This window comes from Akebia trifoliata, chromosome 8, assembly GCF_017979445.1.
Source record: "Akebia trifoliata isolate Shusen 1 chromosome 8, ASM1797944v1, whole genome shotgun sequence".
Lineage (NCBI taxonomy): Eukaryota > Viridiplantae > Streptophyta > Magnoliopsida > Ranunculales > Lardizabalaceae > Akebia > Akebia trifoliata.
Genome location: NC_141382.1, coordinates 30,956,466 through 30,984,216, shown reverse-complemented (window position 1 = coordinate 30,984,216; position 27,751 = coordinate 30,956,466). Strand labels below are relative to the sequence as shown.

The 27,751-nt window shown below is 34.9% G+C and overlaps 1 protein-coding gene across 1 annotated transcript; it reads left to right on the top strand.

Moving 5' to 3' along the window:
- The first annotated feature begins 1,495 nt into the window (after positions 1-1,495).
- LOC147396510 (putative disease resistance protein RGA4) lies at positions 1,496-6,324 on the top strand. The gene is made up of 2 exons (XM_086451341.1): positions 1,496-4,686; positions 5,258-6,324. Exons 1-2 carry the CDS (start codon positions 1,615-1,617, stop codon positions 5,303-5,305), a joined length of 3,120 nt encoding a protein of 1,039 aa, XP_086307467.1. The 5' UTR covers positions 1,496-1,614; the 3' UTR covers positions 5,306-6,324.
- Positions 6,325-27,751: the final 21,427 nt, after the last annotated feature.

The following is a 27,751-nucleotide window of genomic DNA, read 5'->3' as shown; positions in this document are numbered from 1 at the left end:
ATTTATTACTTGTTTTTCTAGGTTAATGGGTTCACTATTTGCCCAAGTTAGTCGAATACAATAATAATGTGAATTAAGGAGATCTAACTAATAAAATTGGAATTCAAATATCTAGTAAAAGATGATGGATCTCTTGTAATGGAATGACATGTCTATGGCATATATTATGACATTAGGGCAGATAGCATTCCCACCTCTTCTAAATGGCCTTGTTCTCAAAGGCGAAACTTTGGAAATCATTGTTAATGTGGATCCCATGATTCCCACTTGTATCTTCAATCAGTGATGGATTGATTCTGGTACTTGACCATTCGTCGGTTAATGATGGTTTGGGGTTGGGTTTGAAAAATGTATTCTTTCATAAAGGATTGGAATTTGGAAGCCTCACTGTACCAAATGGGTGAAGAGTACAATTAATTCAACCTTACAATTGATACAACACCTAGAAGTTATAGGAATTCAGCATCTAGTTGGTTTTTTTGGTAGTGCAGGGAGTATCCACATCTTAGGTACAACTAGTCTAGCTAGGGCAGCACACACCATCCCACCTTGTCACGTGTTACGACATTTAAATAGTCACATTTCTATGAAGGGGCATATAGAGATTCAAAGTCATAACCTAGGGTGCAAGCCCAGTCACTTTCTTACCATCTCAATTAGGACTTAAAACAGATCGGTTTGAGGTTGGATATGAGTATGTCCATATCCATATCTAAATTTTTTATCCGGATCCAAATCCAACTCGAATCATACTAGTTAACACCATATCCGAATCATTTTAAAATAAAGAATAATTTACCAAAACGGTATAGTTTTCAAAATTAATTACCAAAACGATAAACCTGTAACAATTAATTCTGAAAACGGTAGTTTTACCGTTTTCGAGATTAATATTTTTTACCAAAACGGTAAAAATCATTACAAGAGTAATAAACACGATTTGGTAACTATTTTGGAATATGTACTGTCAGGGTAATTTGGAGATCTCTTCTTCATTAGTTGCTAAATTTCTCTTTAACGATTATTTAAAAAAAATAAAAAATACAATTGTTATTATAAAGTTTTAATCTTATCTCATGACCTGATTTTGGTGATTTCCCAACTGAGTCAGCTGTGTTAACAAGTCGAACTGATTATTATGGAGTTGACTCAGAAAATTTGTTCAATCCAGTCAACTTTAAATCCAATCAAGTGGCATGAACTTCTGTTGGCAACCCAGCTGTGTTCCCATGATACACTAATAAACATTGTGCACTAATTTCTTTTTAGTGCCACTTGATTGGACTAACAATCCATAAGAGAGAACATGAACCAACAACAATCATTTACTCCGACGACTTAATGTTAATGTTGTTCTCTCTTAAAATGAGAATTAATCTGCTCGACTTATTTATTAAATTTAGTTGAGGTGCAATAAGTAAAATCTGGGGTGCCAATAGAATTACGTTTCATAATTGATGGCTGATCCCCCAAAACGAGTCAAAAGTTGTTGCTGTTGCTGCCGCGGCTGTTTCTTCTTCGTCTTCTTCTTCTTCTTCAACATCAACAATTTCAGTCATCAATTGCAATTTTCTTTCTGTTTCATAGTCTTCTTAAGAGATTTATATAATAAGCATGGCAGAATCAGTTGCATATGCTTTTCTTAAACCTATATTGGGGCAACTGAGCTCTTCAATTGTAACAGAGTTTGGATTGTTATGGGGTGTTAAGGAGGAGTTAGACAAATTGTCTAGTTTCTTGTCAGCAATTCAATCGGTTCTTCAGGATGCTGAGGAAAAGCAAATTCATTCGAAGCAGGTGAGAGATTGGATGACAAAGCTTAAAGATGTCGCTTACGATGCCGAAGACATATTGGATGAGTTTGCAACTGAAGCTCTACGATCCAAAGTGGAAGCTGAAAATAAAACTACCAAGTGGAAGCAGGTATGCAGTTTCATCGTTTCCTGTTTCGGTTTAAAGTCGCTTCGATTTCGATATGAGATAAGTCATAAGATAAAGGACATCAATGAGAAATTAGAAAGGATTGCAAAGGAAAGGAATGATCTTCATCTTCGTGAAATAGGTGGAGGGTCTCAGCTACCTGAAGTCGGGAAGAGATCGAAAACCATCTCCTTGATACATGAACCAGTTGTTCTCGGTAGAGAAAACGATAAGGAGAATTTAATAAATCTGTTAGTATCTGATGGGTCTGTTGCAAAGGAGCTCTCTGTTATTCCCATAGTCGGTATGGGTGGTGTCGGTAAGACAACCCTTGCTCAGCTTATTTATAACGACAAGAACGTTGAAAAGCATTTTGATCTAAGAGGATGGGTATGTGTGTCTAATGATTTTGATTTGGAAAGACTGTCAAAGGCAATTATAGAGAGTACTTTCAAGACATCATCTAATTATAAGGAATTAACCTCACTCACTGAAGAAATTAAGAAAATAGTGAGTAGGAAAAAATTTCTACTAGTATTAGATGATGTCTGGAATGAAGATTCTAAAAAGTGGGAAGTCCTAAGTGCTCCCTTGCGATGTGGAGCAAAGGGGAGTAAAATTCTTGTCACCACTCGAAGTGAAAATGTTTCACGGATCATGGGCACTATTCATGGTTATCCCTTGGGAATTTTGTCAGATGAAGATTGTTGGTTATTGCTAGGAAAACGAGCATTTCTAACTGAGAGCTGGGATGAGCATCCAGATCTGGTGGTGGTTGGCAAGAAAATTGCAAAAAAGTGCAGGGGTATACCTTTGGCTGCAAAGACACTCGGAGGCGTCTTACAAGGTACGAAACAAGAAAGAAAATGGAAAGACATTTTGAACAGTGAAATATGGAAATTGCCACAAGGAGGAGAAGATGATATCTTAAATTCTCTAAGATTTAGTTATCATCATTTGCCCTCACATCTAAAGCAGTGCTTTCTGTATTGTAGCATATTTCCCAAGGACTATGAATTTAAAAAGGAGAAATTGGTCAAATTGTGGATGGGGGAAGGTTTTATTACATCCAATGTGGGGCAAATGGAAATGGAAGATGTGGGTTGTGATTACTTTGATGATTTGCTATGGAGGTCATTCTTCCAGTGTGAGAAAAATAAATATGATGAATTGGTGTATAAGATGCATGATCTGATTCATGATCTAGCACAATCACTTTCCGAAGGTGAATCTTTTAGATTGGAGGACGAAAAATTAATTCATTTTCCTGAAAAGGCTCGGTATGCTTCTCACATCACTCATACAGCAAATGATCTTACAATATTTGAGCGGTTTCTTAATTGCAAAAGGCTTCACACTTTACTAGTGTTCCGGGAGTTTGGAACTGAAAGTGTCCTCACTAATCTATTCCAACAAATGAAATTCCTTCGTGTGCTGGAATTGGATGGTAAAAGAATGACAAAGTTGCCCGATTCAATTGGCAATTTGAAACACCTACGATACTTTGCCCTTTCATCTTCTTATATAAAAAGATTGCCTGAATCAGTGAGTAGCCTTTATAATCTTCAGACATTAGATCTTAGTGGCTGTCATAGATTGGTTGAGTTACCCAAGGACACAAGAAACCTGATTAACCTACGACATCTTACCTTTCCAACCAAGTATATGAGTTCAACACCAAATGGAATTGGGGGATTAACATGTCTACGGACACTGTCAAAGTTCATTGTTGGTAAAGATAGTGGGCATGAGATAGGACAATTGATGAAATTGATTAACCTCAGAGGTCGATTGCAGATTTCTGGGCTCCAAAATGTGATCAATGCAGAAGAGGTCGTGTGGGATAATAGAGAATATATTGATGAGGAGTTGGATTTATCATGGGAAGGTTATCAGAGTATAAGTATTGCAGAGGAAATACTTGAAAGGTTCCAACCTCACCCTAATCTCAGAATCCTAAATATTGAAGGCTACAATGGTGAAAGATTTCCAAGCTGGATTGGTGATCCGTCTTTCTCCAAACTAGAGGAAGTGGTGATATGGGATTGTAAATCATGTCAAACCCTCCCTCCTCTCTGGCAGCTACCTTCCCTCAAGAGATTTAGTCTATCCGGTGGTGATTTTTTTGTTGATGGAAACCAGTTTAATAAGGCTTTTCCCTCAATGGAAGAGCTTTATATTAGTTCATTCCCAAATTTAGTAGAATGGAGTAGTGGCACTGAAGAAAAGGGTGATTTCCCTTGCCTCCATACACTTCGAATTGTTGATTGCATGAGTTTGATTGCTCTTCCAAGGTTTTTGACATATGTTCGTGAGTTATATTTAAGCAATTGCAATGAGAGGATATTAAGCTCTCTATCTTACTTCAACTCTCTCTCCTCCTTGTGGATAGTTAGTTTTAAAAATCTACAGGGCATACCCTGTAGTTCGTTCAAGAACTTAAAAGCACTCAGACAGGTTGTTATCCATGATTGTGAAGAGTTGGTTACTCTAGATGAGGGTCTACAATACCTAGTAACCCTTCAAAAGTTGCATATTTGGAACCTTGCTCAACTTGCATCCTTGCCAAATGGATTGAAAAACCTCATCTCCCTTAAAGAATTGTCTATCTACAATTGTGAAAGACTAGCAACCTTGCCAAAGGAGGGACTGCCCACCACGCTTCAAACTCTCGAAATTTCCTATTGTCCATTGCTAGCAGAACAGTGCCAGAAGGAGAGTGGCGAATATTGGCCCAAGATATCACACATCCCCAACTTAAGCACGGTATATATGCTCTGTTATTTTTACACTAAAATACCCCTTAATTATCTATGTGCATTTACAATAGGGTTAAAATCACAATTTGAAGTTCGGTCATTTTTTAATTTATAAAAAATAAAAATAAAATAGAAATACAACTTATTTATCAAAATTACCTTTTTTTATTATTTATTTTTTGATTTGCAAATAGTTTGAAATGTTTGTTGTCCCTAGTAAATAAGATAATTTCAACCCATTATTTGGTAACGTGCGAGAGTCACCTCCAACACTTTATGGAATCAACTTTTTGATTTCATAATGAAAATGCATTCATTTACTTAGGAAAAATTAAAATAAAATGTTTTATTTATTTTAAAATATTATGAAATTTTTTCCAATAATGTTGAGTTTTAAATTAAATTATAGCACTTTCCATTCATTAACATTTCAATTTTCAATTTTTTTTTTTTTTTTTTTACATATTTAAACTAAGAATGGGGCTACAGTCTTGAGTTGCATATATCACAAATCTTTTAATTTTTCTAGTGTTGATGTTTCAGTTGTTATACTGGAAGCTAATCATTTTCTCTTCCAGGAGTATGCGAGGTCATCTTTAAGCATTGGTGCAAGTGGTTCTCAATAGGTATGGTTGAAAACACAGATCTGACATGCAGTGTTTAGTTTATAATTCGTTGAGTTGATTTGAAAATTGACCGAGTCAACTCAACCAATTACTTGGATTTCAAGGTGATTCAGACTTGCTAAGTCATCAATTTGACTCAATTTGCATCGGAGATGAGTCTTAAAACTATGGCTATAACCATACTCGCAATGTTTTCAGTACTGAATTCAACAGAAAAAAAATTCATATTTGTTTGGCAGGGATGGTACACCCGGGTTCAATTTTTGTGGATCAATTCATATATGAGTCGTGCTGGGGTGACACAGAATTTACTGTGATTCTAACAATTCTGACGTGGACATGCATACATAATCATAGATGATTTTTACTTGTATCGCAAGAAAACACATCTATGGTTATGTGCACATCCCACGGCAGACTTGTGAGAATCGTAGTAAATTCTTTTTGTCATTTCAGCATTTTCCTAAATATAAATATTGTGTTTTCATTTGGTGTTTGGAAACAATAATAATTAGAACAAAATATTGAATAGATTTATTAGAGGGTACTCTATCTCACGCATAGTTTGAAAACTTGTCTCCCATTGGCAAAATAATAACTTATTAATGAATATATAAATGTTAAAATTACATTTGAGTTTTTGTATTTTAAATCAACTTGATGCGAGGACTACGGATTTTATCCAAAATCCAAGTGATCCGAATCCAAATTTAGCGGGTTTGATTTCATCAAGTATATCCGAATTAAAATTTGGTTCAAATATGGGTTGATGTCCCTTGACCCGAGTTGGATACGGATCTATCTCTATATCCATCAAGATCCAAATGATATATTACTTGAAAAGTTGTATTTTTATATTTTTAAGTCATCTTTCATCAACATACAACAATTGGTTGTAGCAGTCAAGGCTTTTCTTCAATATGGAGAGGTCTTGATATAAAGTCACTATTTAGTCACATTTTAGCTATTTTATTTTAGGCAAATTTACCAAAACATGCACCACATTTCGACTATTTACCAAAACAGTAAATTATAGCAATTAATTTCGAAAATGGTAATTTTACTGTTTTCGGAATTAATATTTTTTACCAAAACGGTAAAAACAGTAAAATGTAAATTTTTTTTACTGAAAATACCCTTTTTTATTTTTTGACTAAAATTATGAAAAAAATTCTCTCCTCTTTTATAGTTCTATTTAGTGTTGGGAAGATTAAAAAGAAAAGAAAGATTTAGTTGGATTTTAATTTATTTCTAAGGTTAAAATGGTAAATACATATGTAAAACAAAAAAGGGTATTTTCTGTAAAAAAAAATTTACATTTTCCTGTTTTTACCATTTTGGTAAAAAATATTAATTCCAAAAACGGTAAAATTACCGTTTTCAGAATTAATTGCTACAGTTTAATGTTTTGATAATTAATGTTGAAAACTGTACTGTTTTGATAAATTATTCTTTTTTTTTAAAGAGCATCTCCAATAATCATTAAGATTCACACTGAATTCATGACATACAATGGTATTAACCAATTTGCAAACTCAATCATTCCAATTCACTTATTTTTCTCTTAAAAATCAATCATCTTCAAGCTCTATAAAACATTATACCTCATCTTCAATCCTTTGGTTTCAAACTCTCGAAGAAAATCCTTGATTTTTCTATAAAAAAATCTATCATTTTCAGCTTTTTTAACTTGTTCAACTTGATTCTCAATCCATAGGCATCAACCTGTAGAATAAAACCCTTGATTATTCAAATGGAAAAGCCAACATCTTCACGTTTTTCAACCCATTCAGCTCATCTTCAATCAATTGACTTCAATCGCTTAAAGCAAACTCTTTTTAAGCCCAAATAATCCATCTTCTTTATTATTGAAAAGGTTACAAGAGATATATATTAGACTTGAAGAAGAGAGATCTTAAGGTTGAAGAAGAGAGAGATATACTTAGGGTGAAAATCAACGGCATTTCTCTAGATGAGGGTATTTATGTCATTAAATATTTTAATTTGAATCAATCGAGTAAAATTTCCAAGTTTTGACTTGATTCGACTCAAAAGACATTTGAGTCGAGTTATGTTTTTTGGGTTTTAAAACTATGGTTAATTATAGTTAAGTGGAGTTCACTCGAGTACCATAGTGGACGAGGACAAGTAGACACTCCACTTACTTGCTCGGTTGATTGTCGTTATTTTTAAAATTTCAGCCAAATACAATTATCATGGATACGATTCACAAGCCATCTTGGGGTGTGATGAATTTTAAAGAGTAATGATATTACCAATTTACAATGCCATAAAGACATGAATAAACACCATAAGTGCTTTTACTATAAAATGATATCATAAATTAATGAGTGGCGATAAACTGACGTGGCCGTGCATAAAATCATAGATCCTTTTCTTCAGGATACATAAGTAAAAGAAAGATTTGTGATCCTGTGTACTTGCCACATCAGTTTTAGCGAGTGAGATCATCTTTAATCTAAATTAATGGATGATACATGTAGTAATATTGCAATCCATTTTAAAACCATGCAAACTTGGTAGGATGGTATCAAAGGATTTCTAAGTAAATTGAATCCTTGGAAGATTTATACCAATCCCTAGATATTTATTTTTTCTCCTTGCCCAGTTGTATTAGAACAGAGCTGTTATTGACACCCCAACTTTTACTTATTACACCCCAATTAAAAATAAAGAAAATCAGTGAATGGTTTAGAATAAGTAAAAGTTGGGGTGCCAATAGAAGCTCACTCATTTTTAGTAAGGATTTCACCTGTACTAAGGGTCCTTGGGATCAATTTGTAGGATCCAAAACCATGATCTGAAGCTTCAAGGTAGTAGATGACAAAATTCTATGACCTTTAAAAAACCAATTCCAAAAAATGTTATTTGAATTTGAATTTTAAATTTAGGAGTTCCATGGAAGTTTGGTAGTTGTTCATTTTCAAAACCTTGGATGATCCTCCAAAAAAATCTTTTTTGGGATCTGAATTCTTCCTTAAAATCTAGAGGGTTGTGGTGTTGAATTGCAAATGTGGTAACTCATTTGAGCAAAACGATCATAGTAAGGCTAAAAATCTTACTAAGTTAGTAAGGAAAGTGTTATTGTAATCATAATTATAAACAACCACTGAAATTTTTTTGAAAGAGTGTTATAATGTTTTTTAATGTTGGGATTATAATTTGATCCAAACCTTTTTGCAATATTTGAATGGTGTATTTTAATCTTTAATTGGAGTGTGATAAATAATTTAACCAATTGAGGTATAATAAGTAAAAGTTAGGGTGCCGATAGTAGCTCCGTATTAGAAACCCTTGCCAATGTTATAATATTCTAAGAAAATAGTTATAGCCACACCAAAATTGTCTAATGCCACACCAAAATGTGTGCAAATCTTTTGTAATTTACATATGAATTGGGGGTGGCGTTAGAAAAGTTGATGTGGCTATAGAATCTCTCAATTCTAAAAAGGGGAAATTAAAAAAAAATTCCTAAATAAAATAATATTTTAATAGAAACGATATTATTTTCAAAATTGCAAAATTCAACCTTGAAGAGGATATTGAAGTGTCGTTGGCGTCAAGAAAGCATATTGTTGTGTAGCTTTTCAAGTTGCATGAAAAACTACAATTCATGTGTAATTTTAAAATGAAGTATTATAATATTATACATTACAATATTTTATTATTATATTTAATATTTAATATATTATATTATTGGATTATAATACTATATATATTAGGGGTGTCAATGAGTCGGGTTTTGGTTGGTACCATGTATTCCCATAATCGAACCCAAACTTGAACATCAATTTCGATTTCAGGTATGAGACACTTGAAATCAGAACCGACCCAACAAATACCCAAGATACCCGTTAATATAAAAGAAATTATTTTAGATTAATTTCTAAGAATCATACTGGTCAAATAGAATCCACATTATTAATCCAACACTATATATCTCTAAATTTCATCCAAAATTTCAAAAAAAAAATATATATATATATATATCAATAAACAATTTATTTTGGGCTTGATCCAAAGTTTTGAGAATGAAAGGCTATTGAACTTCCACTTAAGCTTTAAAAATACAACAGTGAAAAATTACTTCTTTTTTTATTCCAAAGTTCATAGAATTGTGTCTTCTACAATCCTAAATCATCGGATCATGTTTTTATTATGTCATAATTAAGATGAGATTAAGGGGCTTAATAAGGGTGAAATCCTTACTAACTTAATAAGGCTAGTTCGACTCTTCTATTTGTTTGTATTGTTTGAACTTTGAATGGGTGTTTTTATCTTTAAAAAGATTAAAAGGTGAGAAAAATCTAACTTGTAAGCATGTGAATGCAATTATGTTATTCTTTGAAGTTTAAATTTGACAATGCAAAACTATTTCTTTTGAGCTTGATCAAAGCTTTTATAATGGACGGCTACCAAACTCCCAACCTTGAAATTAAAATTCACTGGTTAAAAATAACGTTTTTTGAAGAACTTTTTTTTTTCAAAGTTTATAAATTTTTATCCTCTACAACCCTAAAGCAGTGGATCATGATTTTAGATGCCACAAGGTGATCCCAAAGACCTTTAGTACAGGTGAAACCCTTACTAACTTGGTAAGCTAGTAGGACTAATAAGGGTGAGCACCCCAACTTTTACTTATTCTCAACCATTGACTTATTTATTTTTATTTTAATTGAAATGCAATAAGGAAAAATTGTGATGCCAATAGGAGCTCTGTAATTGAAATACCCATGATTTTTTAAAACAATGAGTAAATCTAGTCTTATTAACTTAGTAAGATTTCAAATCTTACTGAGAGTCATTGAGCTCACCTTATTGCATGCAAAAACATGATTTGATGCAACAAGGATTTAGATTCCAAAATTTTATCTATTTAAGAAAAAGAAAATGTTATTTTTCATTGCTAAATTTTGGAGTTCAGTAACCATCTATTTTCAAAACCTTGATTTAAATATAATATTACCTTTAGATTTTATGATAAAACTTTGATTTAAAATACAATATTACCTTAGCTAATATTTTAAATCACAAAAACACAATTATCAGATATAAAATCATAAAAAGTTATATAAATTAGATTATTTATTTAAATTTTAAAATAATTAAACAAAATTATTTACTTACAATTTAAAGAATATTGGCAATCCGTTGAACCGAACCAAACTAAACCAACTTTAATTCTATTTGGGTTGGTTTGGTTCCAATGGAATTTGGTTCAGTTCTGATTTTTATTTAGTGGAACCAACCTATGTTGGTTCGGTTTCTATTTGACCTCCAACTGAACCAAGTTGCACCCCTAATATGGATATATGGTGATTACAAGGATTTGGTATCCTGTGCGCATACTATGCATTTATGGAGCTTCTAATTGTAGCATCATCACTGAAGCTTTCCTCTTTTCTTTTTTCAAAATTGTGAACTAGCAAATATGTTTTATAGGTGGGCTTACTCCCAATAGTTGTAGGTTCAAGTCGGCCACTTGAACTATTTGAAGGTCATTTTGAAAATAATGAATTCAGAATTTCACCGTTGAACTATCAACAAAAAGAAACATTGACTTTCGATCAAGGAGTAAACCTAATATTACCAATTTCTCTAGTGGTATTACTAGATTACAAAATTACTTAGAATAATGAAATAATAACTTATTGAATATTTACAATTTTAAATCATTATTGAATTCTTATTTGAATCAACTTGATGTGAAATTCATGTAATTTCTAAATGTTGTATCAGTTTGACTTGCAAGTAATTTCTAACGATTTCTGTAAGAGCAAGAAAGGGAAAATCTTGGTTTTGGGGTAGGAACTCGGATTTTTATGAACCTAAAGTCCATAGGATTATTTGGTAAAATAGTTAAGGTCCAAAGTCTGCATTTTTAATGTTACACACTTTTAAATAGAGTGTTTTCATATTTAATATTTTTCAAGTGATAAAATGATCTTTCGAATAAATTAATTAAGTGAAGGGCATCAGGGTGTAAATACTTAGAATGTACTATCAAGGGTGTAAATATTCATCACTCATTGACCTTACCAACATGAGCTAATTGGCACCTTAAATTAAAATAAATATGAGGAAACACATTTATGGTTATGTGCACATTTATGGTTTGTTTAAATCAGTACATAAAACACTAATAACTAATGCCTAAGACGAGATGAGTTTCTGAATGAGATCTGGGTCAACTCTAACCTGATTTGCCTCTCTCAACCCCATAACTTGAACCTCACTTTTTCCACACAAAGCCCAAACCAAACTTAATCCACAACCTACGAACTTACTTGATTTGACCCATCATTCTTTCCCGTGGGTGAATCATACATGCCGAGAAACTTATGACTCAAACCTGACCTGTTTATTATCAAATGACATTTTTGATTTGACACAATCTGACGAATCAATCTTATCCATTACCTATTATTCATAAAAGTAATGTGGCTACACTATGTGAAAAATGCGAAATTTGACGGATTGAAACCATCAAATTCCCACATATTCGACGGTTTCAAAAATCAATGGGTCAAATCCATTGATTATTTTTTGACAACTCTTACTCATGAAATTTTGTGCCTTCGTTTGGTTGAATTTGTTCCATTTTGAAGTAGGGGCCACAATTATTATGATTTTGGTAATTGTTACTTATGAATTTTATAGGTTCTCATCTAAAGGGACTCTTTAAGAAGTAAAAGTTGACGGATCTACAAAACACGCTAGCAAAACATGATAGGCAACATGAGGAAAGGATTACTGAGCTATAAAAGGAGATGCATATGTAGAGAGAAATACAAAGTGAGGTGCAGAAGCAAATAACTCAATTCTTCCGCAACATGTTTCCTGATGGCCATCATCCTAGTTAGGTACTTTAAGAGACACCTAAATACATTTAGTTCCACTATCTTAGACTTCTTTACCTGCTTTTGTCATCCTCCTAGTCAAGGACTTTGAGAGACACCTAGATACATTTAATTTCACTACTTTAGACTTATTTACTTATTTGTTTTTTTTACTTATATAATTTTTTTTTCTTCTTATATTGTTTAACTAATAATTGTTATTTTATTGTTAGCTAATCCCTTTTTAACTCCGTCGACATAAAATTAAACGTTTTACATTGACGGTCCCAAATCCGGATAAAGGAAAAGGGAAAAGGAAGAAATGAGTATTTTACTTGGATATTTTTAGTGAATGCTTGGTTTTCATTTAATTCAACTAATTATTTTATATTTTATAATTTTTGTATACTTGATTATGACCTCATGTGGTTTCTCTTGGAAAGAAAATAGGAATTTGTAGGAATGAGTTTGTGAGTCCCTCAAGAAGTAAGAGGTTTCTCTCTCAAATAAGGTGAATTTCTAAAGAGAGTTACTATTGCCACACCAACCTTTATTAATGCCACACCAACTATGTGCAATTCTTGGTGATTTACATAGGAATTGGTGTGGCATTAGTATAAGTTGGTGTGACAATAGCAGCTCTCATTTCTAAATGACCCCTATGTTCTATATTTAGTTAGACTTTAAATAAATCCCTTAGGATGAACTTTGATACAGTATGCTGGAAAGAACTTTATAGATCCCTTTTTTTCTTTTTTCTTTTTTGAGAAAATGTATCATGTCATGAAGCTAGGAAGTCAATATCTGGATTTTTCTTACATGTTTCAACATAAGCAAGCAGCTTTCCATTCATGTTGTATCCGGCTCCAAATTTTGAATATAAATCTTTGATGATGATGGGTTCATGTTGTGGTTTAAACTATTTTATAGAAAAAATAACTTTTTCTCTTCAAATCATCAAAAAGAAAAAGTTACTTCCTATAGTCAACAGGTCATCTTCCATACAATTAAAAAAAATTAAAAATAAATAAGAAATTAGTCCATGCTAGAACCAAAGACCAAAGCTTTACATTATGCGAGACATTGAACCGGAGGAGGTGGCGGAGATTGGCTAGCTGCGTTGGTAAGCATCCATTTATTATAGTTGAACAATAAGTCTACAATTTGCAATCAAAACAATGAACCAAAAAGAAATCTGTCAGTATGATAATCATTATCTCTAAGTAAGTTATTACAAATAAACAGTTTCTAAGTTTGAAATTCTGAGAAGAGAAACTATCAAAGTAATTGTAATTTACTTAGAGGAAATTATTCGGTGATAAAATGTAAGAACATAGAGGAACTGAGGCTCGGTAAGAGAAGAGGTATGAGATATTTTCATTTATCTAAGTAGAAGATATGGTAATTCACTTCTTGCAATATGTGAGTTTTCCCATTAATTTCCTAAAATGTACTCTTCATAAGACTTGAAATAGAGTTGATTGGAAAAAAAAAATTATTCATGTTGGTTTCCAAAAGAGTTGGTATAAGGTGTGATAAAGATGATTAAGCTCATATTGAACAACAAGAAAAGCCCTTGCAACAAGTATCATTGCATTGAAAGCACCATATTTATAATGCCATACAAATTGAACCAATGTAAATTTGGGACCATTTCTAGGTTTTGATAGTCCGCCCTAAATGTCAGAGAAAACTTGATGAAGATGTCAGACGTTAGATTTATAAACACCCTTCAAAAATAATTAAATATATTGTTAAAGTCTAGTATAAGAAACCTAAATAACAATTTAAAAGATATAGTGCATAAGACAACAGTTAAAAACAGTTAAAGGATTAGAAGAAGTAAAAAATATTTACCGTTTGTTGCCTTCAATATAATTGGATGTTGAGATGTTATAAGCGTATTTCAAAAAACTTACAGAATATTTCACCATCTTAATGAATAATAAGTTTAATTAATTTGAAATTTTTACTGCTTTGTCTAATTGTTTTGTACATGTTTAGTAGGAGATTTTCATGCATGGTGACCTTCCACAAGCAAGATGTGCAATTAAAATGGCTGGCATCTTAAGTACAAATGGCCAGGATTTATAGATTGGTGAAGAGATGATATGTATTTTTTTACCAATTTGTGTTAGTGCTTCTTTTACACAAATAAGGTGTTGAGCATTGCGTTACTCACCTTTGCTCTTGGGTGTCACATGCCCCATGTATCATACCCCAATTCAACCCATGACCCTCTTATAATCATAATTGCGCCTTCCCCATCTGATCAGTCTTTTTGGGTAAATTGTTGTGAACCTAAGGTTGGAAAACAATTTAGCAATCTACATTGAAGATGTTAGAAATCATAATTTATAATTTAGTTTAATTATATTTGGTTGTGGACAGATTGGTCTCTCTCTCAATCAATTAGTAATGGGGAATGATAATTCACTTCTTTTAGAAAAACACTAAGGAACACAAAACAAATAATCAAAATGAAAAAAGGGAAGGTAGCTTAACAAAGACATGGATTTGCAGGATTTGTTGTCTGTCATCCATAAAATTAATTGAACAAAAAAAAAAAAAAAAAGCAAAAGTTGCTAGGAACGGCCGAAATGTCACTCTTCGATTCTATTATCCATGAGGATGAAAAAATAGAGGTGGATATTGATATAATTAGATTTTGAATCTTTTATTTTATTTTATGGGTTATTGAATGTTGGGTATCCAAGAAATAACTTGTTCTTATTATATTAACATTTATAAAATAAAAAAACAAAAAAATAGAGGTGAATTATGAGCACATCTTAAGATTTATGCCATAAAAAGAATGAATGTTTTATCAGAACTTTCTTTTACTTTGTGCCTCAACTATATAAATGTATGGGTTTGAGGTCCCTTATCAAGAGTCTTGGCACTTCAATTGGTTCCTTTCCTAATTGATAAAAGTTGTAGTTCTTGAGAAGGATTTATGTATGGAGAGATGCTCTAAACTATAAGACTTCATGTTCTACAATCCTTGAACCTGTTCAATTCTAGCAACCCCATGACTTTTATTTCTCTAACCCAATGTGACATTGAAGGCTTGATGTTGTCTGGGTGTTTTGACTAAAGAAACATATAATTATAGGAATTGTTTCAACCATTGGTCCCATGTGGACGTAGGTTGAGTCATGGTATGAAGAATAGTAATAAAATTGGATTCAGAAATTGTAGACGGGTGGACATGTTGGGGGTCAGTTCGGTTTAATTTGGATAAACGTGGGAAATTTTTGGGGATAATAAATCACAAACATTAAAGGATTATACACAATGTATTTCTAGGTTTCTTCCCATAAACGCTTAGACTTTAACCTCCCTAAAAGTCATATCTTGTTCTTGAAATTTAAATGTTGAAGATAGAATCTTAAGGTTTCAAATGTTTTATGATTGCGTTGCATTGTCATTTAATAGCCTCAACCAATTTGGCACAAAAATTAAATTGCTTTTGCTTTAGCTCGACACAGTTTTAAAGAATTTAAAAGTAAACTTAATCTATAACTTGAAGCGTAAACGGTCTAGTTAGTTAGAGAATGACTTGGTGCACCTTGATGTACCGCCACCTAGAAATATCTATGATTATATCTATACTCAATAATAAAAGGTTGCAGCGTGAGGATTAATATTTAAATGGGTGATTTAGATATGTTACCTTCAAAACAAAATTTAGACCCTCCCCCTCCCTTTTGATTGATATTCGAGATGTCCCTATATTTTCAAACTGATGACATGCCCCTTTGACCAAGGTTTTGTGTGGACGAATATAAATTGACATAAATACCCTTGTATCCAATCACTATCTAAGGGTTTGTTCTTTATAACATCCAACTCCAACTTCAGGCTTTGTCTTCTAGGAGAAGCATAAGCCTAGAGCCAAGGAAGCTACTTCCAATAGAAACTTGTTTGTTACATGACAACTTATAACTGTTGGATTCTAACAACTTGACCAAATTGCCCTTACATATATAAAAAATTGTCAAATGATATTTTTTGACATATGAGGATCACCATATTCAAATAATATTAATTAAGTAAAATATTATTAATACAAATAATTAGATAAACCTCTAAATATCATATTACCATCTATATTAACAATCAAACAAACACATATTTCCTAATTAAGGTTGAAGATAAATTATTATTATTATTTTTTTTTTCAAATTTTAATTATTTATTATTTTTCTCATTGTTAAAAGAATTAGAAATATAGGTTTTATTATTATTATTATTATTTTATTACCTTTTCTTTTCTTATTACTGTAATAAAATAATAATAGATTTTATTATTATTAATTATTACTTTTAGTTTCATTATTTTTATTTATTTATGTTTATTATATTTTCTTTTCTGATTACTATAATAAAATAGTAATATAAGTTCTTTTATTATTATTATTTAGTTTTTAATTTTTAATTTTTTTATTTTATAATAATATACGTTTAATTATTTTTAATTTTAAAATTATTTATTATTATGTATTCTATTATTATATATTCTTTTCTCATTACTATAATAAAATAGTAATATAAGTTTTTATTATTATTATTATTATTATTATTATTATTTAGTTTTTAATTTATTATTATTATATATTCTTTTCCTTATTCAGCCGCTTGTGAAGTCGAGGACTTCTATAGGAAATGAACAAAGGAGAAGAAAATTGGTTTTCAATGACGTTTAAGATTTCATCTTGGAATGTTAAGGGCTTGAATGGTAGAAGGAAAATGTTGGTGATAAAATATATGATTTGTATTGTAAAACCTAAAATACTTACCTTCCAGGAATCAAAATTAGAGTAGGTCGACTAGAAGTTTCTTAGTGTAGACATCCTAATTTGAACAGGCCCCCACTCAAAAGAATCCAAAAAATCGATTTTTCTAGCAAAATTCGTCAACGAGCTTAAAAAGCCCAAATCATCGAAATTTGATATTTTGATCAATTCATAGGTTCCTAAGACCCCTAAAGGTCTAATGAACCGACGATAAGACTTGGCATACCCCCCACCTTCCCCACCGTTCACCGCTCTACTCTCAAATCCGAAAATACCCCAAGCCCGCTTAAAGCCCATCAACTTTCAATTCCCCAAAAATCATCTCTCACCTCACATAACTTAACTTAACCCTAACTCCTAACCTAAATCCTAAAAACTACTCACCTTTAAACCCATTAAGACCCACCCTAAACTGAACAAATCCAACAACCTAAACTTTCCCTAAAAATCTAAGCCCAACATATCAAAAGCCCACACCCACAGTCCTAATCCACAACCCATTACCCACAAGCCATTATCCTTATCAACCAATCAACCTTTGATGATCAAATGGACACTTGTCTACCCCACAACTCACCTCTTAGAAATCATTCTACCCACTTAACCCATCACTTTTCTCTAACAAAACCACTCCCTACAGTTCATGTCATAAACCTAACCCATCATCTCTTTCTAACATAACTACCAACCCATATCACAACCCACATAACCCTTCATCATTCACACTTAACCCATTCTCACAGGCCATCCGTACACTCCTTCCCCCCAATCAACTCATCTAATCACTACATCTCCATACCTTTTTGAGACATGTCATCATCCCCTTCACCCTCCCAAAACTTAACCACCTAACCCCTTACACAACCTATTATTTCAATCAAACTCCACTCCCCTTATCTCACCTAAAACTCAATCTTATTCTTTAAACTAAACACCACATCATTTCACTTTATCAAACACTCCACCCAAATGGATTGGGGAGGATCCAAACCATTTGGATAAAAAACTATTCATTTACCTTCATTACACAAATACCCCCATCCCAATTCTAAATTTCACACCCCTTACATTCAAATCCCATGTCATTCTCTACTCTTCTATTTTTTTACCCCATTATACCCTCAAAAACAATCCTCAACACCTATAAATACCTCTCCTCACCTTTTAAAATGGGTACTAAGTCTTAAACTAAAAAATCTTCTCTAAACTCTTTTCTACTCTATTTCCATATTCCCACATTATCTTCTAAAAATATTCTCATAATTCACTATGGATTCAAAGAAAAATACATAGAAGAAAAATAAGAAGAAGAAAAGAAAAAAAAGGATCAAGTTAAGACCTCAAGGTGGGTCAAAGGAAGCATTGTACCCCCATCTCTCTTCCTTCTCCATTTTCATCTTCTACCTCCCCCTCATACTTCTTTAATTTTCTTTTTAGAAAAACCCTTAAGATGTGATGTTTCCCCTCTTCTATCTCCGGTAGATTGAACTTCGGCTCGATTAAAAGTATAGTGGTTGTAATCACTGTTAAAACAAAATCGTTTTAATCCTTCAAATCATTTTGAGGCAACCGGTATTTGGGTCCTTCTCAAGTCATGAGAATGGACCTATAACTATATCCAACACTTTTCAAAAACACACGTAGTTCTTAAGGCTAGGTCCATATAATGATCATCTCCTTCAATGAGATGATCTTTATAAGTTAAGCTGATAGCAAATCCCTACTTTGAGTACAAGTCGTCAACACGTGGTACCTGTATTTTATTTGCGTTTTCATCCAAAATGATCGAGTTATTTTTGAGGTTACCACTACTTGGTGGCGAAAGAGGGGTGCCTAACACCTTCTCCTCTCTCTAATCTAGCCGCTTACCTAGATCTGAGGTGGATCAGTGTTCTATCTGTACGAGAGTCACTAAACACTAGAATGACACACTTTTAAAAAAAAATACATTTTGGATGACCATTCACACCCTTTTACAAATATAAAGGGTGGTGACTCCAAACCTTCGTAGAAGTGGTATTCGGAATCGAAAATCATGTATCTACAGTTGTATTTTGTTCCAGCAAATGGGATAGCAAGGGGTATTATTGTGCTTTGGGATAGGGGTTGTGTCGTTGTGGGGGGAACGTTGTTAGAGCTTTTTTGTCTTCCATGCTTTGTAGGGCTGTGGATAGTGATTATCAGTGGATTTTTTAAAGAATTTGTAGACACCCCAATTTGAACGAGCCCATACTCGAAAGGGCCCAAAAATATAGATTTTTTAATAAAAATTGCCAACAGGTCTCAAAAGCCCAAATCAATCGAAACATGGTATTTTGATCGAATCAAGGCCCTTAAGACCCCCTAAGGGTCTAGGGAGCCCACCAAAAGGACTCGGCATACTCCCATCTACCCCGCTCCACTCAAAACATCGATATTTGAACAAAATTGGTCAACGGGTTTCAAAAGCCCAAATCGCTAAAAAGTGATGTCTTAATCGAACCGAGGCCCCTAAGACCTCTCAATGGTCCAAAGGACCCACCAAAGGGGTTTGACCTATCCTCCGCTTGTCCAACCCTCACCGCTCCACCTTTGTATCTAAGAATGCTCGATGAAATTCTCCAACGGGCCTAAAAAGTCCGATTTGCCAACACGTGGCATCTTTGATTAAATTAAAAAATCACAAAAAAATAAATAAAATTAAAAAACGAGACTTGGGACGCCTACCACACCTATCCCTTCACCGCTCCATCTCCGAATTCGAAAAAAACCTAATCCCACCTAAGGCCCATAAACCCTCAATTCTTCAAAATCTATCTTCCTCATCTTAACCCTAACCTAAACCTAATCCCACACCACCTAAAATCTAAAACCAACCTACACCCTCAAAATCCATTCCAAAATAACTCTCAACCAATCCCTAAAACCCAAAACCATTTCTAAAACCCAAGCCCAACATTACAAAACCCACAAATCATTAACCATATCCAATTCATTATCCAACCCACAACCCTAACCCATAAACCACAACCCACATCAACCAAGCACTCTTTTATCATCAAAAGATGACACATGTCATCACCCCATCTAACCTTCCTCACCTAACTACCTACCCCTTTAATTTTATTTAAACCTCATCTACCCACACATCAACCCATCACCTTTTCTTTCAAATCAAACACATCTACCCACATCTCTAACCTATACCTCCCCTAATCTACTCTAATCATTCCCTACAAAATCCACATCTACAACGTAAACCCACACCATCCTCTCAAGTCAAACACTCAACCTCTCCTATCAACCTATCTCAACCCTTCATTCTCACCACTTTGACATATGACATCATCTCCTTCACCCTCTCAAAATATTATCAACCACCTCTTTAAATCCTCCATTCTCTTAAATCAAATACCATTTAATCAAAACTACCATCTTAAACTCACCTCACCAAACACTCCACCCAAATGGGTTGAGTAGGATCCAAACCATTTGGGTCAAAACTCACCCATTTAACCCCCATTCCCTAAATACCCTCCTATCTCTCCCAAATTACATCCACTCCTCTCTCAAACTAATAACCATTATACGACTTCTCTTCATTTTACACCATTATATCCCTAAAATAACTCCTCAACATCTATAAATACCCTCATCCTCTTCCCAATTCTCCCCCCAACTTTTCACTACAAAAATCCTCCCCCCAACTCTCACTACTAACAACCATCACCAATTCTCACCAAGTTTACCAACTCTCTCACACTAATCCTCCACAAGTCTCACTAAAAAAAAAATAAAAGAAATCCCTACTCTCTCTAATCACCTCTTTCCATTCTCATACTCTCATATTCTACTAAGACCTCAAGAAGACTCAAAGAAGGAGAAGGAAAGAAAGAAAATAAAAGAAAATTTTGAAGCTTCAAGGTGGGTTCAAGACAATCCCCCCCTCTCTCTCTCTCTCTACCTTCTCCTCCCCCCTCTTTTATTATCTCCCCTCCTCTTCATTTATTTTAAATGAATTAAGATGAGTGGATCTCAAGGCAAATGATCCATTAGGATCATCTCTTTCAATGAGATGATCCTATGATCGAGCCAAAAATAAATCCCTACTTAGGGTACACATTATCAACACGTGGCACTTTTATTTTTATTCTTGTATTTTTGATTAAAATGACAGAGTTGAGTTGAGGTTACCACTATTTAGTGGGGAGAAAAGGGTGCCTAACACCTTCCCTTTTCTCCAACCAAGCCACTTACCCCGAATCTCAAGATTCGATTAGTTCCTATCCATCGAGAGTCACTAAACGCCAAAAACGCCACATTTTCTAAAAAATGCACATCGGGTGACCATTCACACCCACTTAAAAAAATGAATGGTGGCGACTCCAAACCATCGTAGATGTGATCATCGTAATGGGGAAATCACGTGTCTACAACTTGACGACTCCACTGGGGAGTAAAGGCTCTACCCTCGTGTCAACTCGGTTATTTTGAAAAAAAAAAGAAAGGTTTCAAAATTTTTATTTATTTATTTGCAAGCTAACAATACTTGTTGTATTTGTTGTATTTATTTTTTAGGTAGGTTTCTTTTATTTATTTACTCACTTGAAAAAAAAAACAAAAAAAAATCCGATTTTTACTTTATTTATCCGATTATGTCCTTTTAAGCATGCATATCATCAAACAAATGAAAAAAAAAATTCTTTTTTGGCCCAAGCCAAAAACTAAAGGCAATGTACCTCAAAATGGGTATAAAAAAATAAAAAAAAAAGTCGTTTTTCTTCTTTTTTGGCCAAATGGACAGTCGAACTTAAACTGATCGTAACTTTCTCGTCCGATCTCCGATTAGCTATTAGTGCATATCATTTGGGGTAGAACAAAATTTTCTAACAAATGTGACAAAGGCAGCAATCGATTTTTGAGCTCATTTACTATTGTTTACGCTAGTATTTCTGTTTGACGTCTCGTCGCGATACAAAATGAGTAGGAAAAAAGCATAAAAAAGTTTTTTGGCCCAAGCCAAAAACCAGAGGCAATGTGCCTCAAAATGAGCACACAAAAAAATTAATTAATTAAAAAAAAAAAATTTTACTCAACTTGTTCCTTACATCAGTCTTGGAAACTTTCCTCTTGAAATTTATTTTTGTTTTAAGTTTTAAAGCTTCAAAAGATCAAATGGATCATCTTTTTTAAACTCAGGGCGTACCGCTCGCCACTTTTTGATTGATCAAAATGAAAATTCAAAACGATCATCGGTTGGACCATAAAAAAATAAAAATAAAAAGTGAAGTCCTTTTATAATTAGTTCATTCATAAAATTGAAAAAAAAATGATAAAAGAAAAAAATAAAAATAAAAAATCAATTGGTTGATGCTTAACTATGAATGTGCAACCCTTATGGACTAATTATCTAAAAAGCTATGGCCTCTTTGATCTGGCCAACGGGCCCACTCATCTGGAAAATGCACCGGGCACACCCTAATCCTATTTGCACACACCACTAGTACATTTACTTTACTGTATTGCACGTTTGCATGTCCCTAATAGTCAACGTGGCACTAGTGCGTGGCCCGGTCTCCTCGGAGATGCGACGTCATTCATGAAAACCACAACTCCAATCACGTACCGTAAGGTACATAAAACTGGGGCATCAATACCATTTGATCAGGTGATTCTGAAAGGTATATTGATGCACCCATGTTGGAGCGACCTGAGCCTTTATCCTATTGTAAGCCGCACGGTCACATGTCCCGATTGTCAACGTAGTACTAGTACATGGTCGGTCCCCTCGCGGGATGCGAAAACCATTTATGAAAGGTACAACTCCTGACTCGTACCTATAGGTATATAAAAGATAATCCAAGTACATCAATTGCACTTCTTGGTCAAAACCAGTGCCTAAGCAAGATCCTGTCCTACTGTACCCTACTGTACGAGGGGAATAGACTACGTCTATTCTAGACGAGAAGTACTTAAGTGGGCCCTTGCTCAGCATCGTGCGCCACCTCTCAACTGGAGATCAAATTGGTTGTTTTTGGCTTCAGAGAAGTGAATTGAAGTTTTAGATTATCACCTATACGGTATATCAAACCAAGTCACCACGTACCGTCTGATTGAGTACACTTGAGAGGTATATAGGTGTACTTGGGCAAGAGTGGCCAGATAAAAATGCATTGCACGTAGTAAGCTTATAGTCTAGAAACCTTCCCTGTAAGTCACGACTCGAGCTTATCGTGGGTGTTCTCGAGTTGTTTATTGAATGGAACCTGATGATTGATGTATGTGAATGATGAGATCAAAGTTTATGATTGTCCTCAAGGATCAAAATTTTATTTTCAGAAATTAAAATAGGTACACCGACCTAATAAAGAATCCATTTCTTGCAAAAATTCAATAATGACTCATTAAAATGAAAATCAAATTTTCAAAAAAGAAAAGTAGTTTACAAAAGAAAAATATTTTTCAGAAAATAGGTTTTCCAAAAGGAGTGTTCTCTAGGAAAAAATGTTTTCAAAAAAGAAAAGTGTTTTCAAGAAAGTGTTTTCCATAAGAACAAAGATTTTCAAAAGAAAAGTAATTTTACAAGGACCTTGGAAATGTACTGAACTATTCTCTTGTGTCAACTCAGGATGCTGGCTGCAGGCAATAATGCAATCGACCAATTGGTCAAAACAACCATCATGGGGATGCACACCGTAGAGAAATTCAACTTTGCAAAATTCATGTTGAGATGCGCCCTGTACTTTCACGAGTTTGAGATAGATTGGAATCTTTTGCGCGCTATGACTAAGCGTTGGAACCCTTATCTTCACATCTTCCACATTGGGCATATGCACTTGTGTCCTACTCATGAAGACTATTGTGGCATCATGGGGATATCTACTTCAGGTCTTCTAGTTAGGCCTTCATTGAAGACAGGATATTCGGGTGACCTCGCCACAGGCCTAAACATTTCAAAGGAAGAAGCCAAGGCCTTAGTTCGTAATGGGAGATTGGATTTAGTACCCTTATTGAGTCCATACCACTCTCGTAGTCATCCCATCAATGTAAAACCAGAAGCTTGGAGAGCCACTAGAGACTATCGATTGTGTTTAGGAATCTTAGCCCAATACATGCTGACCTCCAAAAGTGAGGGCTAAACTGTTCCTGAGTCTTTCATAGACATAGCTTCCCAACTCTCTAGAAAAGTCAATCCCGTACCTCTTATTCTAGCTGAAACCTTCTCAGGTTTGGATGCAATAAAAAATGGTGAAGGAAGGGATTTCAAAGGAAGTCCTTACCTACTTTATATGTGGCTTTGCGATCGTCTTAAAATTGTGGACATTCCTTCAACCCTCGAGTATACACCAGAGCACTTTTCCAAGAGAAACATGTTAGTGCATCACAATTCAGTTAAGGCTTGGAGCAAATGGTTGGATTCTCGCCTTACCCGTCATATTGGTTTGAGATGCCCTTGGTGGATGACGGACTACCCTGTTTTAGGTACTAAAGGATCCTATTATGTCCATTTGATTGGACTGAAGGAGACATCTTTTTACCAACCTGCCTTGATCCGAGAATAGTACGGAGTACCTATAGAGTTTACGCTACCTCAATACAAACAATTCTTTTCTCCCGAACCATTGATTGAAAAGTTAGTGCATCTCATTGAGAAGGCTTGGAACAAGCGCATCTTAGGATATCCAGATGGACCAGCACAGTTCAAAGAGTCAGTCGTTAGAACCAAAAGAAGAAAGCCTAATTGTCCCAACAATCCTGATGACGATCAAAACAAATACAAGCGTCCATGTAAAAGAATGTAAGACAGAGTTATTGAAAATTGTTATTCAAGGAAAATCTTATCTGTCAAGCAATTTTCAATAGTTCAAAAAAATTTCTTTTAGTTTCTTTGTGGATAATCAGGCATAAATGAATTGTTTAATGGGTTGGTGTACAAAATTCAAAATGTAATCTTCATTTTCAAAATGTCTTACCGACTCCGTGTCGATGCCAGCTCCGTGCTGATGAAATCGTCTTTAAATTTTATCGACTCCATGTCGATGCCAGCTCCGTACTGATGAAATCATTTTTAAATTTTATCGACTCCGTGTCAATGCCAGCTCCGTGCTGATGAAATCATTTTTAAATTTTACCGACTCTGTGTCGATGCCAGCTCCGTGCTGATGAAATTGTTTTTAAATTTTACCGACTCCGTGTCGATGCCAGCTCCGGCTGATGTAATTCTTTTTCAAAATCTCTTTTACCGGCTCCGTGTCGATGCCAGCTCGGTGCTAATGTAATCATTTTTAATTTTACCGACTCCGTGTCGATGTCAGCTCCGTGCTGATGAAATCATTTTTAAAATTTTACCGACTCCGTGTCGATGCCAGCTCCGTACTGATGAAATCATTTTTAAATTTTACCGACTCCATGTCGATGCCAACTCCGTGCTGATGAAATCAATTTTAAAATTTTATCGACTTCGTGTCGACGCCAGCTCCGTGCTGATGAAATCGTTTCTTAATTTTTACCGACTTCGTGTCGATGCCAGCTCCGTGTTGATGTAATCACTTTTAATTTCACCGACTCCGTGTCGATGCCAGCTCCGTGCTGATTAAATCATTTTTTAATTTTTACCAACTCCGTGTCGATGCCAGCTCCGTGCTGATGTAATCGTTTTTAAATTTTACCAACTCAATGTCGATGTCAGCTCCTTGCTGATGAAATCTTTTTAATTTTACCGACTCCGTGTCGATGCCAACTCCGTGCTGACGAAATCTTTTTAATTTTCACCGGCTCCGTGTCGATGCTAGCTCCGACTGATGTAATTCTTTTTCAAAATATTTTGCCAGTCCCGTGTTGATGCCAACTTCACGTTAATGTCGGCTCCGAACCAAAGAACTCTTTTTTTAAAACTCGTTTGCTTTAAAATAAATAACTTTACCCGACCTAATAAAATGTCAGGCATTTTTCTTTTTGTAAACAAGATAGTAATGCTTTGTCTTCTGTACCCAAAGGTGGCCAAACGAAAGAAGTATAAACACCCTGAGAAACCTCTGTATTTCCTTCGATCTACATCAACTATGAGCAACTCAGAGGACCCACAACCTGCGACAAGTGAACTTGCCGAAGCTAATGCAATGATAGCGAAGCTAGTAGAAACAACAAAAAGACAAGAACAAATGTTGATGGCTGTTTTTAGTAATACTAACTTCCTATAAGCGCAAGCTGCTCAGCACCAAGCATCTGGATCAAATCCGGAACCCCTTGAACAGACACGACCAGATCATCAGACCACCCCACCTCCTACGGTGCCAATGTATCAGGGCCCTCTAGTTTACATCCTACAGAATCAACCACCTCCGGTGGTATTCCCAGATGATGAGTGTGACTTCAGGGTGCCTGAGGCCAAAAATGCCACTAATAACAAAATGGCCCAACAGCTAGAGTCTCTCCAAGAAGAAATGAAACGAATGAAGGGTACAAATACTTTAGGAGGGACAAGATTCAGGGACCTTTGCTTTTATCCTAATGTACAGTTACCGGCCAAGTTCAAATGTCTGGAGTTTGAGAAGTACAGTGGGGTGGGGTGTCCTTTGTCACATCTAAAACTATACTGCGGATCCATGTGCCAATACGGCGAAGATGAAAGGCTACTGGTGTAGTTGTTTCAAAGAAGCTTGATAGGGCCAGCACTCAAATGATTTTCCGGATTGGACCATACGCTTATCAAAAGTTGGCAAGACTTGGCTGAAATGTTCTAGCATAATTATCGGTTCAACACAGATGTAGGTCTGGATCGAAATGATATGGCCAAGATGACTAGAAAGCAAAAGGAAACAGTAAAAGAGTACGCCCAAAGATGGCGGGAGTCTGCTTCACAAGTGACGCCTGCAATGACTGAACAAGAGATGAACACCACGTTCATCTCAACACTAGGGCATGCCTTTTATACTCATCTAGTTGGACACACCACAGGCACCTTCTCAAATTTAGTTCAAGTGGTAGACCGGGTCGAGGACGGGATCCGGACTAGTTTAATATTTGCCTTCACAGCCCTAAGTGCAGCGGTAGGGACATCGGCACAGAAGAAGTTCGTGCCTTTTGTCAAAAATAAAGAGGAAACTCAAGTCAACAATGTACAACCCAACCAACCTCTTTTCATTCAGGCACCAGTTCAGAGGCCGCAGGCACCACAAGTCCCTTGAGCGCCAGTACCTCGAGCTGCTTGGGCTCCAGCACCGTAGAATCCCTTTCAGACAGTTCCTCTACAAGCACAACCAATATCACAGTATGGGCAAAACCAGCAGGCACAACCTAACAGGATAAACAGAGTATTTACTAGATTGCCCATGACACTATCAGAATTACTGCCACTCTTACTCAGAGGCGAATATCTGGTAAAACGTCCACCAAATCCTGAGGTTGCAAAAGGGCCAGGGTACAACCCTAACCTGTTCTGTGAATTCCATATGGGTGTGCTAGGGCACTCCACAGATCAATGCTGGCACCTCAAGCATCAAGTACAGAACCTGATCGATAAAAAGACTCTCATCCTAGATGGGCCTGCCAACCTACCCTAACAACAAAACATCAATCAAAACCCCCTATCTACTCACAATGGAGAGGGGAGTGGGCACAGGGTAAATGTTGTCTGTGGAGAACTCGACTTCAATCCCTCAGATTTAATAGCGCCTATCGGAGCAAAAATCAGGGTCCACTTAACAAAGGAATCAAAAACACCGGCGGTTAACACAGTCAACCACCACACGACAAACTCATCCAAAAATTCACTACCACCTCTCAGATTGTCTGACCTCACCATCCAT